The sequence below is a fragment of the Cryptomeria japonica genome, chromosome 2 (assembly GCF_030272615.1).
Source record: "Cryptomeria japonica chromosome 2, Sugi_1.0, whole genome shotgun sequence".
Lineage (NCBI taxonomy): Eukaryota > Viridiplantae > Streptophyta > Pinopsida > Cupressales > Cupressaceae > Cryptomeria > Cryptomeria japonica.
In genome coordinates, this window is record NC_081406.1 from 569,609,064 (window position 1) to 569,632,867 (window position 23,804).

At 35.2% G+C, this 23,804-nt stretch overlaps 1 protein-coding gene across 1 annotated transcript in view; it reads left to right on the forward strand.

Annotated features, from left to right (window-relative positions):
• Positions 1-397: 397 nt before the first annotated feature.
• Positions 398-23,804, forward strand: part of LOC131043538 (tobamovirus multiplication protein 1) — a 33,701-nt gene continuing 10,294 nt past the window's right edge. Inside the window, exons 1-8 of the mRNA XM_057976750.1 lie at positions 398-938; positions 15,573-15,663; positions 15,750-15,802; positions 21,058-21,150; positions 21,264-21,335; positions 21,428-21,500; positions 21,696-21,741; positions 21,835-21,898. Of these exons, the coding sequence (XP_057832733.1) occupies positions 798-938; positions 15,573-15,663; positions 15,750-15,802; positions 21,058-21,150; positions 21,264-21,335; positions 21,428-21,500; positions 21,696-21,741; positions 21,835-21,898 (633 nt within the window). The 5' untranslated portion in view covers positions 398-797. The remainder of the gene's footprint in view (positions 939-15,572; positions 15,664-15,749; positions 15,803-21,057; positions 21,151-21,263; positions 21,336-21,427; positions 21,501-21,695; positions 21,742-21,834; positions 21,899-23,804) is intronic.

Below are 23,804 nucleotides of genomic sequence, written 5' to 3' on the forward strand. Positions count from 1 at the left end.
ATCAATAGCTTTTCCCACTCTTCAAAGTCATGGTCCCACATGACTTATCTACTTCTTCTATTTTAATTTTAGTTGTACACATAATTCCATTCATTATTATCTACATTTTCTACTTAAATTTTAGTAGTGCACATGAATCCATGCAAATTTTAAATTAAATATAAAATATGATTTAAAATCGTTAATTCTGATGATGAAATTGCTATAATTTAATGAAGCTAAAGTTATAAAATTATCATATAATAAACATTATACCATATGATTGCACACATTTTCTTCCCTCTCTTTTCACATTTCCCTCCAAATTTTACCTCTAAATTTTTTCCACTTTTTTAATTAAAAAACACACATTTCTACTACTAGGAAAAAAACGAGAAAGTCCACTAACTCTACAGAAAGCTCCTAAAACGATATGCATGGTTCACCGCGCGAATTGATGCTGTTTTGATCCCATAAATCTCCTCATTATTTTAGGGCATGCTGATCATTGAAGATTCTTCTATTGATAGAAAATATTTTGGCCGGCAGAGGGAAGCAGATTGGCACACAGATGATGTCAGAGAGACCAAGAAAATAATAGTAATTATAGTTTTACAGGTGGGTGTTGGGAAGTTTAGGTGGAATACTTGCGGACGTATGTGGGAATTATGACCGGTGGGTGGGCCTGTCTTTTGCTTTGGCGATCTACTTGATTGATTAGCTGGGCACTCAGTGCCGTCCAAGAGTGCGAGTGTGTTGGCAACTAGTGGAACCGAAGTGATCAGCTGTAGCGAAGTGAGCGAGCGTCGACAGTGATAATGGCGAGGATAACCGCCTGGGCGGACTTGTCCACATCCACATGGAACTGGTGGGAGAAACTGAACGATTCCACTGAATGGCAAGATGGCGTTTTCTTCACACTCGCAGGGGCATATGCTATTGTTGCTGCCGTCGCTCTGGTAAACAATTCAATTTCTTTATTTTGTTTCCTTTCTCTTCCCAGCTTGCTTTAAGCAAAGGCGCTGCTTGTGGACAACTAGGGCATGACTTTTGTGCTCTTTAAAATGAATTGTAAAATCAACATTTTCGATCCCCCAATTTCAGATATTGATCTACTGCCTTGCACGCGGCCGAATTATCTTGTGTTTTCAATCTCAAACAATTTGGAAGATGAAACGAGAATGAATAGCGTTAAACTATAGATTTTTAGAAAGTGTAGCAGGTAGTTAAGGCATTGATCGCCCGAGCAAACGCTGTGGATTGCAAGCCATTAAATATATCAGTCGAGGTTAAAAGAGTTCATTGCCCTTTTCCTGTATTTGATTTGTAATTTTGGGTTTCTCTGGTGATGGTCAGTTGACTAAATCCAGTTGTGAATGAATCATAAGGGATTTTAATAACGTTTACAAGACCAGCAGTATAAGGGATCAAGAGTCCAATTCTTTATAATTTTGAAGTGTTTCAATGTGGACTCTTCTATTACGAATCTTGATCAAGAAGTCAGCAGTATTGTGAAGCCTTATCTTCACAAGTAGTTCATTTAGACTACCCACCGTCAAACCAAAACATTCCAACTTACCCTCTTTAGTTTTGATTTTAGCACTAACTTGCTCACAAAACTTATGCACTGCAGGTCTAAGCTCAATAGGAATTCCAAGTTCCTCCATTTTGTTCCAAAGTTTGTCTCTAGATACAGTGTGAAAGGCTTTTTTGAAATCAACAGAACAACAAAAAGCTTCTTCCCGCTGGGTGTCCCAATTTTGGATGAAGCTGCTAAGAGTGATGCAGTGATCAATTGTAGAGTGCCTTGGTCTAAAGCCAGACTGCCCCTTTGTTCATTTTCCCTATTTTCTATCCAACTGTTGATTCTGCATTCTATCATGCTTGCAAAAAGTTTTCCAAGAAGATGGTTGACCATGATAGTACGGTAGTTAGAAGGATTATTGATATCTCCACATTTGTGAAGAGGGATAACCACACTAGTTGTCCACTCTGGAATGCCACTTTGAGTGACATTGTTAAATTTTTTTTGATGTGAAGAACAAGAAGTGCATTTCCTCACGTCAAAAAATCAGCTTGCAGCCCATCAATGTCTTGAACTTTACCACTTGCCAGGTTATTTATGCCTTGTTTGGACTGACTAATGAATCTGTCGGGTTCATAAATGAACTCCTTGTAGGCATTCCACTTGACAAGTGTCAAGTTTTTACCTTATTTTTTATTTTTATCTCTGTCAGAACCAATATTTTATTTGAAGAATTAGCAACTTGCTCCTTTCCAACATAAGGTTAAATCTTCTTCGGCTTTATTGTTCTTTCATATGCGTTTGATTTCAATCCGACTCTGAACTACTGCACGATCACATGCACAGTCCTTTGAAATGCCATCTTCTTTTTCACACCTTCAAACTATGAAGAGTTTTTAGCCTTTTGCTTCTGCTCAATTATTCATCTTAAAATGTTTTGAGTCTTCTGTATGAGTGTCAGAATAATAATATATGGTTGCTGAGTTTGAAATGATGTGTAAAAAGCAGATGTCCATCTTTCTTCACCTCCAAAATGAACTTATTTTGATCTGTCGTAGTCTTATGATAAGCCTGAAATTGAAACTTGTAAACAATTTATTGATTCCATTATGTATATGTCATGATCTTAATTTTAGCAAATTAGTAGTTATGCCGTCGATCCATCATATATTTATGTTTGAATTTATTTGTATTTTAGATTTTTTAAGTGAAGTCAGCAGAAAAGAATGAGAAACTTGACTTTGGCGTTGATTTTCAAAATGTGTAATATAGCTCTGAGTTCAAACCATGAAAAGAAATTCCATTCTGGACACTCCCTCTCTTACAATTCTTTGGCCACTGCCTCAATTTTGGCATCATAATATGCTTAATGAGCCTACCAACGTTGTAAATTTTATATTCCATGTATCTGCATCATTCATGATGGCTTACCAGTACCACTCCTCTAAATCCATTGCATCAAATTTTGCATTAGGAAACGGAAGAATAACATGTTATGCCATCATATATCCCTTTGAGAAAGATATTTTGCCAGCAAAGGAAAAATAGTATCACACTTTGAAATTATTCCTTTTCATATTCGTAAAAGAATAGAAAGGAACCAGCAGCATGGGTGAATAGCATTGCAACCACCACAATATATAATTATTTTTTTTGTACGGCACCCAGATATCCATGTCCATCTTCGATTTGATGTGGAAAAAATCGTTAATTTGTTGTAATGATGACCCTTTTTAAGTAACCCTACTAAATGCGCAAATAGTAGACACAATACTCTGGCAGCAATTGTACTTTTTTAGATTTTTATAATTTTTTACTAACAACATACATTCAAAGGGAAGTCTATCGTTCTAATGCAATTTAATGGGTACTCCTAGCCTGCAAACCTTATACTAACTGATATGTACTGCTCCTGAGGTTTTCTGCCCCCACGATGACAGGTTCACGCCTGAAGGGTTTTGTATCCAATGTGCCCAGATGTTGTAGCAATGCCACTAACACTGACAATGTTTGTTAATTTTCCCCAAAATGTCTTCTCTTCTGCCTTATGGTCTATTTTATAGACCTAGCTCCCAGCGATCTTTAATCATGGGAAGTTAGTCCACAAGAGGTGGTGACTAAATCACAGTTGATTGTCTCCAATGTAGGCAGCTAACTGAACAACACTCCCACAAAACTGCCACTCCTGAACTGGTGGCAGTTAACTGGTTGGCCCACCCCTCAGTCAGTGGGGTTATTTGATAGGCACTGAAGACTCAACCTCCTTATTTTAAGATGCAACTTACATTTCTACTAAAAACTGAAAGTAACTACCATCTTATCTAATTGCTAATCCTACCTTCACAGTCCATTCTGCTAAATAGCTGCGATTGCAAAAGGGGACATGACAATTTTGCCTCTGAATTTTCTTGCATGTAATCAGAAGGATTTTGTTTGCAGGGTAACTCTAGTGGCAATTAATAGAATAATTATTTGATTAAAGTGCCATGACAATGTTTTAAGTGTTAAGCTATGTAGTGTCCCCTTTTGGGGTATACCTCATTTTTGCTTAAAAAAACAATTCCAATAATATAACTATTTAAATTTACATAATTGCAATTAAACTTAGAGAAGATTTTAATTAATTAACATCAAGTAAATAAACTTCTATTGAGAGCCCAATATCCCAAATGCATTGGATCCATTTCATAGCATATTTCCAACAGCCAACCACATTAGGAATTTGATGGGAAAGCATGGTAGGACGCCCAAAGACTGTCCCTCACAGCTAAGCCCAAAAGTGCAGAACAACCATCCAAGTCAATTTGACTCCTTGACCCACAAGCAAACTAACTTTGGGTGGGCTACTTAATTGAGGGAACCAGTACTTGTGCATCTCCCTATCCCGTTTCCTCACTAATCCTAGATATGATTGCTTGTAGGAAAATCAAATGAATAATTACTAATGTTTCTTAATGAATTGGCAATTTAATTGAATAAATAAATTAAAGTTACCTAACAGATTTAATAACAAATAATAGATTCAACAATATTGAATACCAGTCACTTTATAAAATGTTATAAATGGCTGCTTTATGTCTGACTGTGCATTGCTTGTGGTGAAGGGAAAATATTGAAGACAAGCGGTAGGTAGCGCTCATATTGCAGATTTGATCAGTAATTCGTGGATGAATATTTATATTGATGTCTACTGCCTTGGACTAAAAGACCTTTTAATTTGAGATTGTTGTGAGGCTTGAAGCCCTGATCATAATGCCTAGCAAGTTGATGTAATGTATTGTGAATGAGATTTGTAACATGCAAAAACCTATGCAAATTTAAATTACATCTTTTACATCTTTGAAGTAGAAAAGAAAGGAAAAACTTGCAACCTTTTTTTTTTCTTCGTTTACAACATTGAGCTGAAACTTGAATTGAATAGAGATCTATGCCATGAGCAAAATAATTGATACAAATCAAAAGTTTAACAATTCAAATTAAATGAAATAGAGCGGTTTAGAAGATACATTTTCCAGATGCCAAAATTTTGATCTTTCAAAACTTTACCGATAGATTATTGAGGAGGGAAAGTATCATCAGGATGCTTCTCTACCCAACCACGGACTTACTAGTCCCCCGTGCCATATCCGATTGGATTGGCCCGACCCTTCGTAGGGAGGTAACAGTAAGTTGAACTCATGCCATCTGAGATTGATGTATAATCCTACACAGATCCCTAGTCGGTTAGACACCATAGGCTACCCCTAATGAGTATGACTTCTGACTGGGTTGTGTATCTGGAGTAACAAATTGGTTGGCGCTTACGGAAGTAACATCACCTTGGTTGAAGGTTTTAGTGTAATTGCAATCTCACAAACTCTTGAAGTCATTGTTCATCACCCTACTCGGTTGAATTACATTCCCAAAGGTGTCCAAGTCATCATGTCTGTTTCTATGCTATTGCATACTGACTCTATGAGGCTCATTGGCTTTCATTTATGATCGGACCCAAGTTTCACATGCTGGACTACAAACTCGAGGCAACTTATACTCTTATAATGTAACCTTTCTTTGACAAAACCCTAGATTAATTTAATACAGAGTTTATATTTGTGCCCTTGAGCTAGCAACTTGCTCTCTCACGAGTACAAGAATGAATCCATGCTTAATGAATATGCAGAATTCACCGTCCCTCTTTTAATGAACCAATGTTCTGAACAATTTGGCCAATATTAAAGTACAACAGTTGAATATTTCACATTTCACACAGTTTCAATACTATTTACTCATGAGAAGTAGCCCATACTTGGCCTTTATTAACTAGTATCTGCCATTGAGTTGCAAATGATTAACATATGATGCCCTTTTTCACACATGAATATAAAATGAAATATCAAAACAGTCAATAGTTCTCCATAGTTTGGCGTAGTTGATTGAATTAGCCGGTATTCTACCTCATTCTGAGGTTAAGGCCTTATTTTATTTAAGATGTAAATTGTTCCCTTCTAGGTTTCATTGAAGCATGGTTTAAACCGATATACTTACCTTAGTGCGGAAAAGATGAGATAGACAACAGGTTGCTATCTCCCTCATCAACATTAACTTTTATGTTCTGTATGTATTATGAGCATTCGTGTTGCTATTGTACCGTCCGATGAAACTATATATTTTTGTATGAATGCCAAATTGCATTAGAAAGCAGTGAAGCTATGTATTTCTATACATATGACTATCTGCATTAAGAAGTGCTATAAGCTCCCTTGTCTATCAAATCTTTTCGCACTAAGGTATTGTTTACTAAATGTCTAAGTGCACCTGTAGTATTTATTATGCCCAACTGCATTAATGAGCACTGAAATACTACTCTTGCCTCTCGTTTCTTACCAAATGAAGATAAATTAACCATCTTAACTGACACTTTGTTATGAGCACCTCCTTGGCCAAAGGTTTTCAAATAGATGCAATCACGCTTAAGTGTGATGTCAATGTTCCACCTTTCTCGATTGCAACTTAGGGTTCTAGGGCATAGATCCTATAAAAAGTAAGTTTAAGCTTATAGTTGACCATATCTATATTCACATGGAGACTCATTGTCTCACAATAGTGTTATATGATTTTAGTTAACAACACTAATTCTCATATGAACTTTTTGTTTTATCCTTCTCATAAATCATTGCATAAAGTATTAGGAATTATAACTAACCCCTAGATTAGGAAAGGTAAAATGGCTTAAGAGCCGCTAGCTTCCCATGTACTCTTTAAGTTTTGACTGAATGTCATGCAACATTTGAGTATTTTTTTTTAAAAAGAAATGCTAATTGCATTACGGATACTTCTATTCTGCTCTTACCGATTTTTCTTTCCTAAGCTAGGGTTTAGTTTCATTCACATGCTAGTGAAGGTTAACCTCAGTTTGAATAATCAGCCTCACAGCTGTAATATTTTTCTGTTTTGGTTAATTCTGAGACAACTCAAAATAAGAAGACGAATTCTCCATGATACAAGTTTTCCTGGTATGCATACCCTCAATTCTGAGTGGTATTATTTTGCATATCCTTACAGATATGCTCACCATCATTTTCAGGATATAATTCACACCCATTTATATATATGTATGTGTGTGTGTGTGTGTGTGTGTGTGAATATGTAATTATATGACTAAATTGTAGTTTAACCCTGCTGTTGGATAATTTTCCCATTCCATTAAGAACTAAAATCTGCCATATTGTGGATGAGCAGCCATGCTGTGTATTTACATCGTGTGCATATATATTTCTTTATGTCAACAAGAAAGAAGACACAACTGTACGTTTAATAGCATTATGAATGCAAACTTTTCCTACTTCCAGCAAGCTTAAATCACAACCATACCATACAGTGTGAACATTTTCCTATTGTCCATGGAATCATACACAACTATACTGTATAATGAACAGTGTGGTATATTCTTCATATCTCCACCAGTCATTATCCAGTTTGCTGTGGTAAATTCCTTAAACAAATTGCCATTAGTAATTGCTTACTACGTATACATCAAGTGCATGCATTTCTTCGTCTGTAAAAATTAAACTTACAGCCATACTTAGTATAGCTTTAGAAATTTACTTATATCATTCTGCCATTTACTTAATACACAGTCATACTGAACTTTAAACACTTTCTTTCAGCCCTTTTCCTTTCAGAATTCAAACTCAAGAAAAGAATGTTTGCACAAAGTTTTGCTAGGCTTGGGTATAAGCTACATGACCTGATAAAAGTGGAGAAGATATGACTTGAAGGGGGTTCTCTGTGCTGTTCCTTAACTCTCATGGGTTGCTGCTAAGCTGCTATGAGAAGACTTCATCTATATTCCAAGACACCTTTTAGAACAGTTGCAGAGCTGTATTTTCCAAAACCAAACAAGGCTGTCGATGGAAGTATTTTCTGTTCTCCCCAATATAAATTATATACCTCTCATGAAATGAGATGGTTTTACAATTTCGCCCTGATTCCTTCTGCCTTAACGTGAATTTCATTCCCCAAAAGATCACGCCAATTTCATGCCTTATTTCTTCATGGGGAAGATAAAATGATCACGCCAAATGAATTCTTCTTCTTTTTTAATCCTATAGAAGAATCGGCTCTAAATAGTTCGGCTCTATCCATTCCATTTTGAATGAATCTCAAGTCAGATGAAATACATGCCGTTTGTATTGCTTTGCCACTACAGTGGTCTCAATCCCATGCCATGTTTATGCTCGATAATGTTTGTGTTTAAATCATTTATTTTTTTCATTTATATTCCACCATTCGATATATATGGCTTTATGCCGTTGCCCTCATATAAAGTCTTAATAAATTAAATAAGATAAGCTTTCAAAGAAAGCTTTTATTCATATAAATAAGGTACATATATTTGGTGTTTGAAAATTACATTGGACTTGCACCCATTTATGAATTATATAAAAGACCATATCAAAGGATTGGTCAAAATATTTATTGCCAATATTATATGATAAAAGTGTGTGAAGTAATATTTATATTTTTATACATATATATCATACGCGTATTTCTCTATATAAGCACTTATATGTACGTATTCATTAATGTCCTGGATACATACAAATACGTACTTATATATGAGAGTATACGTGTGTATATATATATAAACATGTATAAATTATATTAAAACATGAGCGATAAAAATGATTAAATTTCATAATTAAAATAATAATAATAAATTAACTTGGAATCCAATCTACGACTTAGAGTCGTGAAACCCTAAAAACTCCTATACAGACCAAATTAGGGTTACCTGATACAACCGATTGACGAAAGACATGGTCAACATGAGACGACTTGACTTAACTTACGGTTAGGGTTTTCCAGATGGCATGAGTTCTCTTTCCTTACCTCTCAAGCTGATGAGGGCACAACCTGAGAAACAAGAAAACACAACAAATTGCAATAAAGATTATATTATTATTATCTGTAACTAGCTTTCATACATGTAAATACAATCAAGAGGAATAAAATCCTTGTAGGCTGTAATAAACTACAACTTATACAAATTTCTGGAAAAAAACCCTTTTCTTACAATCCCACTTTGCCAACCCCCAAAACTAACTCCCCAGAACTGACTACAAGTTTCCTAAATAGCCTTTTTCCGTCTTGGAGCCAAAATTACAATTTAGAAATTACCATTTGGCAGACAAATGCCAAAACTTGAAATTGGATATAAAAATTTAGCCAGATTCTAAAACTGGAAACTTTCCGAAAAATTGTCCAACTTCTGACAGCCATAACTTTTGATCCGTGAATCGGATTGACGCTCCGTTTGTATCGTCGGAAAGCTCTCCGAGTGAAGAATATGCTAAGAATCCGCTCCACCGATTCTCGCCATTTTCGGGGTCATTTGGGACCGTTTAATGCCTCAAATCTAACTTGGAAGAATTTTTTTTGAGAAACTGAAACTTGAATAACTTTCAAACCATAAATGATTTAAACCCGATTTTTTTCGCCAAAATGCTTATTTTTCCATTCTCAAGCTTCCCCCAAAATTTGGGCTCCATATGCCTTTAAATAAAAACTTTCTATTTTTGACAGTTGGCTAGAAAAAGCAGTTTGTCAATTCTAAAGGTTAGAATCTCTTATTCGTCCAAATGGGTATCCAGAAATGCAAAAACATTAAAAGAAAACTAACTAAAGAGAAATATTTTTGGGTGATGTAGGATTGCCTTTCACCACCTGATGTCCTTGCATCACGACCTGATGACACTTCCCCTCCCTTTTGAAGGATGACGAACTTCTGCACACACTTGGCCAGTTCAAACAATTAGCTTGGAATCTTGTCATAATTCTGACATTTCAAAAATATTATCAACAAAAGTAAAACATCTTAAATGTCATCATGTTAAATATCAAAACATCAATTTAAAAGTTGCGAGTCATCATTTCATTGTACTGAGCACAAATACCATCTAGGGCATCATCACTCAATTATAACATGAACCATCTAGGGCACGATCATTCAATTAAAACATGTAACATCTAGGGCACAATTTAACATCTCATAATTATAGAATAACACCACTGGGCACAAACAACATGGTGTAAATGTAGCATAAAAAACAACTAGGGCACAAATGGGATGTAACAAGATCAATACAACATTGTCTATCTGCTTTTGTTATGTACTGGAATTGATTGTTGTTTGATTACATCTAAGCATCGGATGCCTAGATCTAAGGTTTAGGATCACACGGTTGGTCATTGATAAGCTCCAAAGCAAAGAAGTCTTGTGTGTGTATTGCACTGTAGGTGGCTCACAAGATGTCTTCCAATATTGTGGTGTTGGATTGACTTTGTTGTTAAAAGGCCGTCTATGACACAATCTGTCAGGAAGCATCAAGTAGAGAGCAGTGTTGATCAGCAGATAGAACCAATGTAGAGCCACTGATTGATAGGCAATCCATAGGGAGAGTGCTGAGTAGATAAAATTGCTGAAGCTGAGTCAATCTGAAGAAAGTGTGAAAATGAATTGCTAGAGTAAGAAGTAACTCAGTGTGCCTTGCTAGCAAGATACCGAACCAAGGTCTAATGGTTAGGGACACAGTTTTAGTCCTTTGTTTGAAGGATCCTTGGAGAAGTAAAAGTAAGAATTCGGAAACGAATAATCATATGTTCAAGGATATGATGTTCAGAATCGAAAGGTTAATGGTCCAACAGAAGAGTGTCCAAGAATAAGAAAAGTTGATGGACATGAATGCAAGGTGTGGCAGGGGGAAGAGCAAAGAGGATTTATGATACACTCCCAATGTCAGGAAGAGTTGCTTCAGAGCATTATGAATTGTGTGTTAGCTTGGTGAATGATCAATTAGTTGTAACAGTAAAAATACTACTTAATCAACCTCTTTAGAGAAAGCACCAAAGATGACAAAGACTCATCAACGATTAGCTGATGATTTGACTCAAGAGTGTTGACACCAATCCTTTTGGGAGATGGCCCTTCACAGTAACTCAAAGATCATCAGATTGGAGAGTGGCCGTTTTTGAAAATGTCACCCATATTTTTGGTTGCATCATAATTAGGAATGCAATTGCGCGAATATTTAATTGATGGCCATGCTAGGAACAGCGTTATAATAATTTACTGAGGATCAATTTCTTTTTTCTGCCAGAGTTGTAGTTTTGTCAGTGTGGCTTATGCATTCAATGGCTTGAGAGTTTTACATATAATGAGAAAAAGAAAAGAAGGGCATGCAGTTCACATGAATAAGTCTTATAACAAGTCTGCGCTTGCAGTTGATACACACACCACCCTCATCCCTATCCGGAAATATCATGGAAAGTTAAGATATCTTAAACTTCTGTAAAACTCTATGAGGTATCAACCTTAAGGTGCCTAATAAATTTCTCAATAAGATCAGGATTCATGGCAGTATTTGAAAGCTCTTATAGATTTGGCATTTTCATAATTGTTAAGCATGAAGTAGTCATGAAACACACATGGAGTAAACACACTGAAAACATATCAGACACAAAGCAAACACATAAATACACGTAAGGTGCGAAGCATATAGACACAAAGCATACATGAGAAAGGTACCCATGGAGTAAACATGCTGAAAACACCAGTCATGAAGCAAACACATAAATACACGTAAGATGCAAAGCATACAAACACAAAGCATACATGAGAAAGGTACTCATGGAGTAAACATGCTGAAAACACATTAGTCATGAAGCAACACAAGGCATACATGAGGAAAGCAGACATATAAAACACACATGGAGTAAGCATGCTGAAAAAACATTAGAGACAAAGCAGACATGTAAAAGGCACACACATATAGAAGTGCAATGTTGGCCTACTCAATTTTATTTTTGATTTAGTAAGAAGAGGGTTGAATATTTAACCTAATTGAATTGGCAGTTAAAGTAGGTTTGACCTCCAAGCTGGCAGGATTAATGCTCTGATACCAATTGTAGGGATACCCTTGGGATATTCCTGATTTTTGCCCAAAAATAACAATTCCAACAATATAACTTATTTAAGTTTACATAATTGCAATTAAACTTAGAGAAGATTGTAATTAATTAACATCAAGTAAATAATCCTCTATTGAGAATGCAATATCTAAATGCATTGGATCCGTTTCATAGCATATTTCCAACAGCCAACCATAATAGGAATTTGATGGGAAAGCACGGTGCATCCATGGAGATACAAATTTGCTGTCAATCTCCTTCCTCCTCTTGGGGTTCTGAGTCCATCCTATTATTCTGAAATCCCACCCAATCAATCTGAAACTTGGTTGAACATGTTTTCCTTCTCCAATTGTAATCACAGTTTATAATACATACTGCAAATCTGCATTCCCAGCAAGATCAGGATCTATCATTCTTTAGACCTAGTACTGGGGTAAGTTGTTTGATGGTGAAGTTCAACTGTGCCTTACCCTTGCCGTCTAGTTTATTTAGATTTCTTCTGGTGCTGAGAGCCAGAAGGCCATATACTTCCATGCTTAAAAAGAGCAGTAGTCCTCTTGAGAGCTATTAATGTCTTTAAACATGATGTAGGTGACCAAAAATAAATATTGTAGATGATTGAAAATAGATATTGTAGATGATCATGAAAATAATTGTTTGAATCTCCCAACTCCTGTCCTTCCTTTTCTTTTTGCATTTTTTGCCTTTTTGTAAATGACTGTCAACATGGGATAGCAGGTCATTCTCATTATCTCTGGTAGACTGGGGACGACTCTTGATTTCTTGGGCATATTTTAAGATCTTGGGGATGTGTGGATGTCCACAACTCTTCTAACAGGAAACATCAGTTACCAAAAATCCAAAACATCCCTGGGGTGTGAGAAAAAAATTCAGAAAAAAGGGGACGACCCCAAAGGGCAGGTGATGGATCCTTGTGGAATATGGAAATAGAAATTGGTGTTTTACTTAGGGAGTTGATCAAGGGCACTTGGTGTGCCCCCAACATATTGGAGATGTCCCTTGATATATTGGCGATGTCCCTTGATATATTGGCGATGTCCCTTGATATATTGGCGATGTTTGACATCTACTCCATCTAAAGCAGGAAATATCTTGGGATGCCAAAAAAAAACAAAAAAAACATCTATTATGTAAGAAAAAATTCAGGAAAAAAAGGGACAATCCCAGAAAGTAGGGGATACTCCCCTGTTCGACATAGTTTTGATGGTAAGGAAATGGAAACTTATGTTTTACTTATGAATTAAATCAAGGGCCGTTTGAATAAAACTGATATTCATGATGGTTATGATATAGAAATAATGTCAAAGATTGAACTTGGTTGAAAACATAGATTTTCTTAAAAGACAAAAAGTGAGGGCATAGAAAGGTAGAATAGTAGAGATCACAGTCAAAGATGAGGGCAAGTGGTTAAAGGGAAAAGGATAACTTGCAAACATAGAAAGCTTAACTAATCTTAATTGGGTTTGACAAGTGAATTGGATTGAAAACAGGGAAAACTATGTCAAGGACAATTCTCCTGAAAAATTTATATGACAATAAAATACCATGCACCAGAAGTTGGGCCTTTTATATTTTGGAGAGAACACAAATCTGCATGGAGAGATGGAAAACAACAAAATGATAGACATGTTACCACATATTTTTGTACACATTGCTCCTACAAAGCAATAAAACATGCTAAAATTAAAAGGATCACTGAATATAGCTAGTGCAACGTTTTATTGTCTTACGTAGGAGACATTGCTTATAGTTATCACATATTTAAAAAGCTAACTTTTCTATATTAGTAGATACGAAGACAAATTTTGAAGTGTGCAATATTCAAACGCTAAAGCATGTAATAAATATTCACTTTTGTCAAATTCATAACTTGAAATTGTCTGGTAGGATAAATTGTAATGTCCCCACTTTGAAATAGAATTTAATGGCAAATAATAATAATGAAATTAAAATGTAGAAGAGTAAAAATTAAATTAAAATTAAAATATAAAAGAACTCAATTAAATATAATAAAAATTTAATGAAGTTAATGAATGGTCAAAAGACATGGAATGAAAAGTTGTGACTCCCTCAAACATGAGTTATAAAAGGGAGAAGAGAACCTCATTTGAGAGGGGGATGATTTGATAATCAATAATCAGAAGTTCAGATCTGATTGTGAAAGGTTGTGTCCCTTTCAAAAGGGCAGAAATAATGAAGAGTTGCTCTCTTTCAAAGGGTGCTAATGGTGAAATGGTGTCTCTTGCCAAAGGGCATACATGATGAAGAGGTTTGACCTCTCCCTCACATTGAGAGATATAAAGGAAAGGGATCAGAAACCTCCAGTGACATCACAATCGATCAGATCAGATCAGATCAGAACTGTTATTAAGTTATAGGCTGTAACATCCTTGTTCTTGGTGGTATGCATGGGGATGTGCTTAATATGTATGCTTAATATACGATGCTTGATAATGTTCTTATGCAAAATTTAATAGTAATATTAATATAGACTTCAATATATATGGCAGTCTTACTTAATTTCATATATATTCATAATACATGATAAGTTAGTATACTCATAGCCTAATCCTTGCTTTTCTGCTAATGCATACGCTAGGATTGGATGTGGAATTGTTAGGGAAAGGTGGTATTAATACCTCGCAAGATAGATAAGACCTGCGGTGGAATGGGCATGTGCTACATCATAGAAACACAATGGATAAGGCCTGCGGTGGAATGGGCATATGTTACATCATAAAAAGGCACTACTTGTGGAGGATGGTTTTCTGGCGCCCTAACAAAGATACTTCCCAATCTCTGCTAAGATTGATCATTAGGATTGATTAGGGATTAGACTTGGCTATGTTGATTATCCCTTGTATGATGTATGCTAATGTTTCCCTAGAGCTAACAAATGCATAATAAAATATAATAAGTATGATGAGATGTGTTTAATTATTGGAAAATAGGCTATCTCCTAATAGGGGACATTACATAAATAATCTTTATAATTGTCATACACAAATTAACATGGTACATTAGAAAGATACTATATTAATGTCCATGAGTGATTGAAGTAGTTCAGTGGGACCTGAAATCACACCCAATTACAAATTACAGACAATAACTACATTAGAAAAGAACCATAGAAGCTGAAAAGTGACTAGGACTAAAGCTACAAACACTAATGCCACAAAAACACAAGAAGAGGGTGTATTTGAAATACACAATTATCAAAAGCTATAATGTATAATTGGTGGGCGCCTATGTTCCATGGATATTGTGTCCCCATTCCTCTGTTCCTGTCCTCATTCATCCGTTCCTGACCTGTTTCTATTTTACAATTAAAAGATCGTTTCAAGGATTTTGGGGGTACTTCTAGGTGTTTCCTTTTTGTAGTCCCACATTACCCTGTCTAACTCATTATTTAAATGTCTTTGAAATTTCTAACCCTTTCACCTCTTCCTCCCAAAAAGAAAGAAAAAAAAATCACTCTGCATCATTGCTGAACATAGAAATCAGATGGCAATGGACTCTTAAATGTGAATAACTAAATATTTTACTGGATTCCATAAATGGATGAGTCACTGAAGTTCTTATTGTGTATGGATGTCAGATACAACTTATTCGCATAGAGCTGCGTGTACCAGAATATGGCTGGACAACACAAAAGGTTTTCCATCTCATGAATTTTATTGTCAATGGAGGTGAGCTTGGATAATTGTGTAAACTTAAGTCTGTTTTCTTGCAGTTATCTTATTAATACATTTTTCTGTTTCTGCTTCAATGACAGTAAGGGCCGTTATCTTTGGATTTCATAAAGATGTGTTTGCGTTCAAGCCAAGGGTATGTTAAATGATTGATAGCTATAGACTATCTCTTCTTTGTATATGTATATATAATTGTGCTTTGCAATGCTAATTAAGAGATGAAATTTCCTTGTTGGTCTGTTTGTATGGTGGCATGTACTTCGACTATTGACAAGAGAGTTGATTGTAGGAATAAACTTTTTTTCAAATAGTACACTAGATATTTTAGTTGAAAATCTGGCTCAAAACCTCTTTTTCAGCTATGTAGCTGAAATAAGCAGTTTAATAAGAGAGGATTGCAGCTGGATGGTGAATTTGTTTCAGAATCATGTGTTTTCACTGGTATTGATCTGTAAATAGATTAATACTTTCATGTTGAGACAGAAATATGATTAGTAGTTCTTAGGAAATTTATGTAAATGAAAATAACATTCTTTTGTTTACTTGTCATCAGGAGAATGCTAGTGTGCATAAGGCAATTTAGCTTTCCTGTCCAAAATTGTCTTCAAAATTTCTCCTGTTTGCAATGTTGTAGCAAAATTAAGATTTTTAGTATTGTTAGAATATTTGATGAGAGATTACTGAGACAGGGTCAAGTCAAATGGAGCAACGACCACTTTTGTGTGGTGGGGTTTTGTCATCAGCTGACATCTCTGATAAAATCCCTATTTATTTTTTCTCCTCATGGGTGCTACGGTGCTACCCATGAAATGAAAAACAAAAGCCTACCTTCCCAACGTTTTTGCTGCTTGACTTTTTTGCTCATGATTTTATTAATGTTGAAATGTGATATTACTGTGTATTATAATTATCATTACTACTATTATTATTATTTTATGCTGTTCTCAGTAATATGTAAATATTTTTGTGTTCAATGATCTTTTCTCAAATTTGTTTGAAGTCCTGGAGTTAAGTGAACCTTCCCTCCTTGAACCTATTGTAGTTTCAGAACATGGTAACTGCGATTGCAAGTATTGATGGGATTAGGTGGAATGAGAGCCAGGTGGTGGAATGATCAATTGCAGCTTCCAAATGCACCAGTAATATCCAGTTAATTTGAACTTTTAAATTGGTTTCTTGTCCAATGGTTCACGAGTTTGTATTTTCACAGTAAATGCAAAACTATCTGTTATTGTAATGCTCTTTAATTTGCAATAGTACCATTTAAAAAAAAGGATGATTATCTAGGATGTCTTCCAGGTATCAAAGAGGATGGGAGTCATAAAGTTTCTTTATTCTAGATACCAAAGAAGATGGGAGTCATAAAGTTTCTTTATTCCAGATATCAAAGAGGATGGGAGTCACAAAATTTCTTTATCTGCCTAAATTTGGAAGGATTAAAAAAGAAGGCAGTTTTATTCTTTTGGTGATATTCATTTCCCTCTACTAGTCTCCAATTAAAGAAAGGTTCTAGTATATTATGTAATGCCCCGTCCAAAGGACTAAGGCAAAACTTGATGGAACAACCTTTTTTTGAAAACAACAATCATGAAGATGCGACATGTTGCACTTGCACTAAACGTGCTCACAAGTGTCGTATGGAACACAATGTCACAAAGTAACGACAACAAGAATGATCTCACCATTGCAGAAGCAAGGTGGAATGAGCAGAAGACTTAATACTCATGGGATAAATTCACCATGATAACCTACGAGAGAGGGGAAACACCCAACAACGTTTAGGTACTAACCCATGATTGTGTTCTCTCGCAACACCACACAAGGATATGATGAGGGAACCATCAACCTCCAATCCATACCAAAACACACTTTACAACCCTTATGACATACTTAGAAACCAACACTAATGATAGTTGTCTAGTAGGCAACATTGCTTAACTAGACGACGACATTGTTAATTTCTAGAAAAAGGAGTAGGACGAGGGCACATTCTTTTGTAGTCCACTCAACATGACCTTAAACTATTTCTAACAAAAAGGCCAACCTACACAATAGGTTGCCTAGCCAAGAAGTACAAACCCTCCACTAGCTAGCACAATGATAAAACACTTACAAGCAATAACATGCTTCCCATGGCAAGGAGATGCCCAAAAACATGATGCAAGACACTCATTGATGAAGTGATGACTTGGGAAGACTCCAAAGGTGTAGGGGACCAACTTTTGTATTTCGGGTTTATCTCGAGAAACGAATGGAAAGCACTCGTGGAAGACGAAATAGCAAAATTGAACAATTGAGGACATTAGCACCTAGATGGAACACTAGTGCCTAGAGAGGACACTAGTGCCAAGGCGTTGGGGTTCAACTCTAGTGTTTGAGTCCTAGTTTGGTGCTGGAGTCCAACTCTAGTGTTGTAGTTGAAGAAATGCATTGGTGTCCAGACTAGTGAACTAAATAAGCTAGGGTTGGGTCCCCAAGAATTGCCAAACACCTTGGAACTACCCAAGATTACTCGCAACAAAAATGAACGTAGAAATGTCTAAAATGACACAAGGTCAGGTAAAATTCTCTCTCTCGGGTACTAGACACCATTGACATTTGTGGGAGAAGGTAGGGAGGAGCACAAGGACCTCCTCAACGCTCGTACACATTGCCCTAAGCAAGAAGTCACCATGGAAATGAGATATAACCCGTTTCCACTTTTACAAGGTTTCGCAAGAGGCCCCAAAATGACCCGAAATGATTCAACTTCCTAGGGACGAATGTCTAGAGACTTGAAAACCACATGACAGAATTGCAACACCATCCTAAACCATTTCAAGATGCATTATGTTTATTTTAAACTTAAATATATTCTTAAGTTCATTTTATACCCAAATCAAAAAGTGCTTAAGTTCATTTTACCATACAACACTTAAGCATCGAAGTATAACATGGTGCAATCGTGCTCAACTCCAGTGTTGAGACATGTGAACGTGGTATCAATTTCACTATCATCCATGATGCATTCACATTTACTATCTATCTCATTACATGTATATACATTCACATGTACAATCTATCTCATTACACGTATATAGATAATCCATCTAATTTGAGTTAGCTATACATATATATAGATATACATTTACAATCCATCTCATTATATGTATAGCTAACTCAAAGTATTGAAACATCATAATCACATCTAATCCACACTTGAATAACATTTCACACATCAATAATCTGAAGCATTTAAGAAATCATGCATCTAATTTTGCAGAACACCAACAACCGACATGCCAAAAAAAACGATGAAGCTGAACCCACCATTGCCCATTTAAAACAAAAAACACAATCACAAAGACAATACTCGACACATGGTTGGAAAACAATGCCGAGGTTCGTACCTCAAGGCTGAAATGTTAAATACGGGAGGGGCACTACAAATTAATGTCTAGAGATCATCGCCTGGAACAAGCACAGTCGTATGACCATTGCACAAGTATAGTATTTTAGCAAGGGAACAAGCTAAGTTACTTGTTTAGGTACAAGATCGAGTATGAGTTTAGGGGTTCACATCACGGGTGCTGTAATTTTTTGCTTTGGGTTTGGAATGACTGGGATTGGCTAACACTTGATTATGGATGATGTAGAGCTGGTACATCATTTTGGGTATAATGCAGAATGTAATATTCCTGAAATCATTCATCTTGAGAATTGTGTAAGTAGTGCTTTATTGAATAAATATACTGCTCTACAGAGATAAATTCATCATCATATAGCATGTCTCATCATTTAGTTGTTTTCTTTTCTTTTTAACATTGGGTATAATTTTGTTATTACATAAAATTCCAACAATTGAATTCATGATAAAAGTCGACAAGAGAATATCAAAGGTCTTCAACAAAGAACAAGGTCTAAGAGTATAAACGTATGACAGTTCTTCTAATCTAAAATGCATTGGCTGTAGAGACAAAAAAAAAAGAAGATACTAGACTGTAATCTTTGTTACAAAATACTTCCTGGGCAGAGCAACAGTTCTAAACTAGCCAAACAAAAGCTTTAAGTTGTTATCTTTCTGCTGTAAAATCGAAATATCTACAGGTCCAGCTTCAACTGAAGTATTTTCCCTGTGAGATTGTTTAGGAAAAAGATTTTCATTTTGTCAGTGGTAAAGTAGATAAATGCTGTTTTCAATCTAATTAGGATTGTTTCATGAAAATGACAGTAATGATACCAAACCATACCTGATGTGACAAGTATGTTTTGTTTTCCAGATTTCCATAATAGGCAAGTGATGTGAAATTAAAATTATAGGAAGAGAGAATTGGAGTTGGCTGCAACATAACTTGTGTATTCTACATTAGCATCAATAAATGCAAGTATATGAAAGGACAATGTGACATGTGGTACTCAAAGCATTATGGCATTGAATGCAATTTGTTTAAAAATATAGATGTAGAGCGTGCAGAAGTTTGCTAATCAAAGTCTAGTTTTAGTGAGTTGGAAACCTGATTAGAAGATAATTTCATGCAGTTCACTTGTGACCACAAACTCCCATCAAAATGATTTATGGAAAGCAGTTTATTGTTATAACCCACTCTAATATCATACTGATGCTTTTAAGAATTCTTGCAAAATACTTCCATAGTGGTTGACCTAGAAGTTGAGTTTCCATACAAGAATTTACATTCTTTGAATGTCTTCCCAATCAGAGTCTGGTGATCAAGGGAAAACCTGTCAAATGGTGACCTGGCAAGATCTCTTGATGTTGTGATGTTGTCTCATTTCTGAACAAGCCCCTAAGCCCCTAAAATATTTTTCGATAAAGTCAAACCACTGTCTGTAATATCTTAATGTCATCTCATTTCTGAAATAAATCATGTAAATTCTACCACCACAAATACATCCACTTGTAGTGTAACATGTTCAGCTTACATTAACAACATTTAATCCAGCTATTGAAGTGTTTTTAAAACAAACAGAATCTGTTACACCTCAAACTTGCCTTTCATTTCTGGCATATCATCAATGTGACACTTATAACTTCTCGATGCTTTTCCATAAGGTCAAGGCCCTTGCAATACTTTTCAAACCTTTCCTTGGTTTCTGATGAACCTCGTGTAACTAACACAACCCTGCAAATAGGAGACTGGAAGTAATTTTACTCACCTTTCTCTTCTTGTAGCTCTCTTCTCTGTTTCTCCTCTGTTTGAAGCTTTCAATTGTGTCAGCTTTGTTTTCCTTTTTGGGAAGAAAATTATTTCAACATCACGGGGAGGCATCCTCTTTTGTTTGTCTTTCTATTTAAAATGAATGCTTTTGGAAACTTCAATGAATTGTTGTTACCATTTTGGAAGAGTTGTGAAAGTTTTGTATTTTATTGACCTTATTTCTTTGATGATTTAGGTTTTCGCAATAGTGCTGCTAGATCTCCCAGGATTATTGTTCTTTTCAACATATACATTACTTGTTCTATTTTGGGCAGAGATATACCATCAAGTAAGTTGATCATTTTGTAAGTTTTCCATGTTTATTATATAGATTTTTAGCTTTTCATTTTTGCTTAAAAAGGATCTTAAGTTTCAATTGGTGTTTGTCATGTTTCTTCTCAGGCAAGAAGCCTTCCCACTGAGAAACTCCGGCCAGCATATGGTATTGTAAATGGTGTAATTTATTTTATACAGGTAATGACTTAAATAGTGTAGAGTCAAGTAGTTATTCTGACAATATAGTTGTTACTATTTATGCCTTAAATTTTTTGATTTCTTCTTATCAGGTGTGCATTTGGATATACCTGTGGATAGATGATAGCAGTGTTGTAGAGGCAATTGCTAAATTATTTGTTGCAGGTTTTTGTCCCCACCTTGTAATGAAATATATTGTTATTTTTCATTATTATTAAAAAAGCATCCTATTTCAACTTTTTTTGCCAACTAATCATTTTGATTTATTTACAAGTTTTCTGTTTAGTTTTCTTGATTTATTATCTAATTCGAGAATAATTTTACTAATGCGTCTGTTATGCACGATCAATGATTTTGCAGCAATATCATTTTTTGCAGCACTCAGTTTTATACTCTATGGAGGAAGGTAATTCACTTTTTCAGTGCAGCTGTAGTTTATATTTGCATGCATTATCTGTGTGTGTAGATATTTTACTTTTGGCAAATCTTAACTTTACAGGCTTTTCCTGATGCTGAGGCGGTTTCCAATTGAGTCAAAAGGTCGCAGGAAAAAGCTTCGTGAGGTTTGTTTTAATATTCGATGATATGGTTCATGATATTATATTAGGAAATAAGGGTTGAAGAACAAAATTTATTTTCTTTAACTTAATTATCTTCGTGTCTCAATAGGATGTGGAGGAACAAATTACATTTAGTATTGAAAGTTTAACAAAGCGAGACATAGGCATTGTGTACAGAAAATCAGATGAAGACAGTATAGTCTCAATTATAGTAAAGAATAAACCACTTTATGGATCAAACACTCTTTTTGGGTACAAAGAAATAATTTGCTGTGAAGGGTACTAAGATGTGCACAAACCTGACTTGTTTAATCAATTTTGGCCCTTGGGTTCTTTTTTATTCACAAGATAATATTAAGATTCGCCAAGTCTCTATTCAGTTACATATGTTATCATGATACTGAGATTTGATTTTTTGTCAAATTTATTGACAATAGATTTAGTGAATGTACGAACAACTTTTTCTCTTGTGCAGTACATTACATTTGCATCCCATTGCTATCTGTTACATTTGCCTAGATATATTTGTCCATGTATTGGATATCAGATATGGATAAGATACCACAGAAACTGTACAGATACTGCATTTGCATCCTATCCATTTACGAACCCTTATCTGGATCATATCCAGTTTGATTGAATATGTTACCACACTATCTGGAACTGTACCTATTTTGGGCTATAAAAAAATTTAAAAACTGGAAAAATGAAACTTCAAATAAGTTGTTCAACATAAATTTAACATAAAGATAAAAAAATAAAAATCTAATATATATAGATACATAGAAATAAATGCTTTTAACATTATTTTCTTTCTTTTGATGTATAAATAGTTCAATGTGTATATTTTTAAATGTCTTCTCCAGATATATTTTTATCAGAGGGTATTGATCATAGTAGTCCCAGACTTTAATTTTCACTGCCTAGCCAATTTCAACCTAAGCGATTTGCATTTGGAGGTATTTTGTGGAGTTTTAGTGCATTTTTCAGACCATTTCATAGCTGTTGCAGGTCTGAAGACTCCATGGTAGGCGGCTGTCCTCAGAAATCTTCATTTCCAGCCACCTACCCACTTTGACGATTTTGCTTGGAGCTCATTCCTTAGTTATTTTTTGATCATTTTCAGGGATTTTCACTACTTTGCAAGGTGCTGGTAAGTCTGAAGTAACTAATTTTCAGACTTATCCTCAAAAAACTTTATTTTTACCAGTCATACTTACATTCCTGGACATGATTGCTTTCATCATTAAGGGTGATTTTCATCAAGTTTGTGCACATTTTGGGTGATTACAACATGATTTTTAGAGATTAATTTGTGAAGTTGCAAGTTGTCTTCAGATTTGCTAGCAGCCATTGTTGACTTCGGAAGGTGTTTTCACACTTAGTTTTGTGTGAAAACACAACCTTTCACACCTTTCCTTAGTCATTGTTAATCCGGTATACTCCTTTGCACTCTAATTTGAACATAATTTCTAAGTATAAGGAGGTGTTTTCAGACTTTGGTCTCAAAATTATTGATTTTAATGAACTTAATGAGGGTTTTATACCCTAACCTTGTCACATTTTTGCATTCAATTGTTGAAATCTATTGAGAATGTGGATTATTTTCTTGATTTCCATACCCAAATTAGTTTAAATCATTAGGAAATCAGAATTTTTATCAGGAATATTTTCTTAAGTTCTAACTTCTAGCTTCATACAGGTACGATGTAAAAGTCCGGACTCAAGGAAAGGAGAGAACAACAGAAGATAGTTGAGACTAGATTCTATCTAGAATCCAAGATGTCATCCAGATGGAAGGAGATTATAGACACGAACATGCATTTCCTGAACATGAACTAGATGTGACAACGTATGTTCGGAATTGGAAGCCAGATTCCTTCCCCAGCCTATGTGAACATTATGAAGG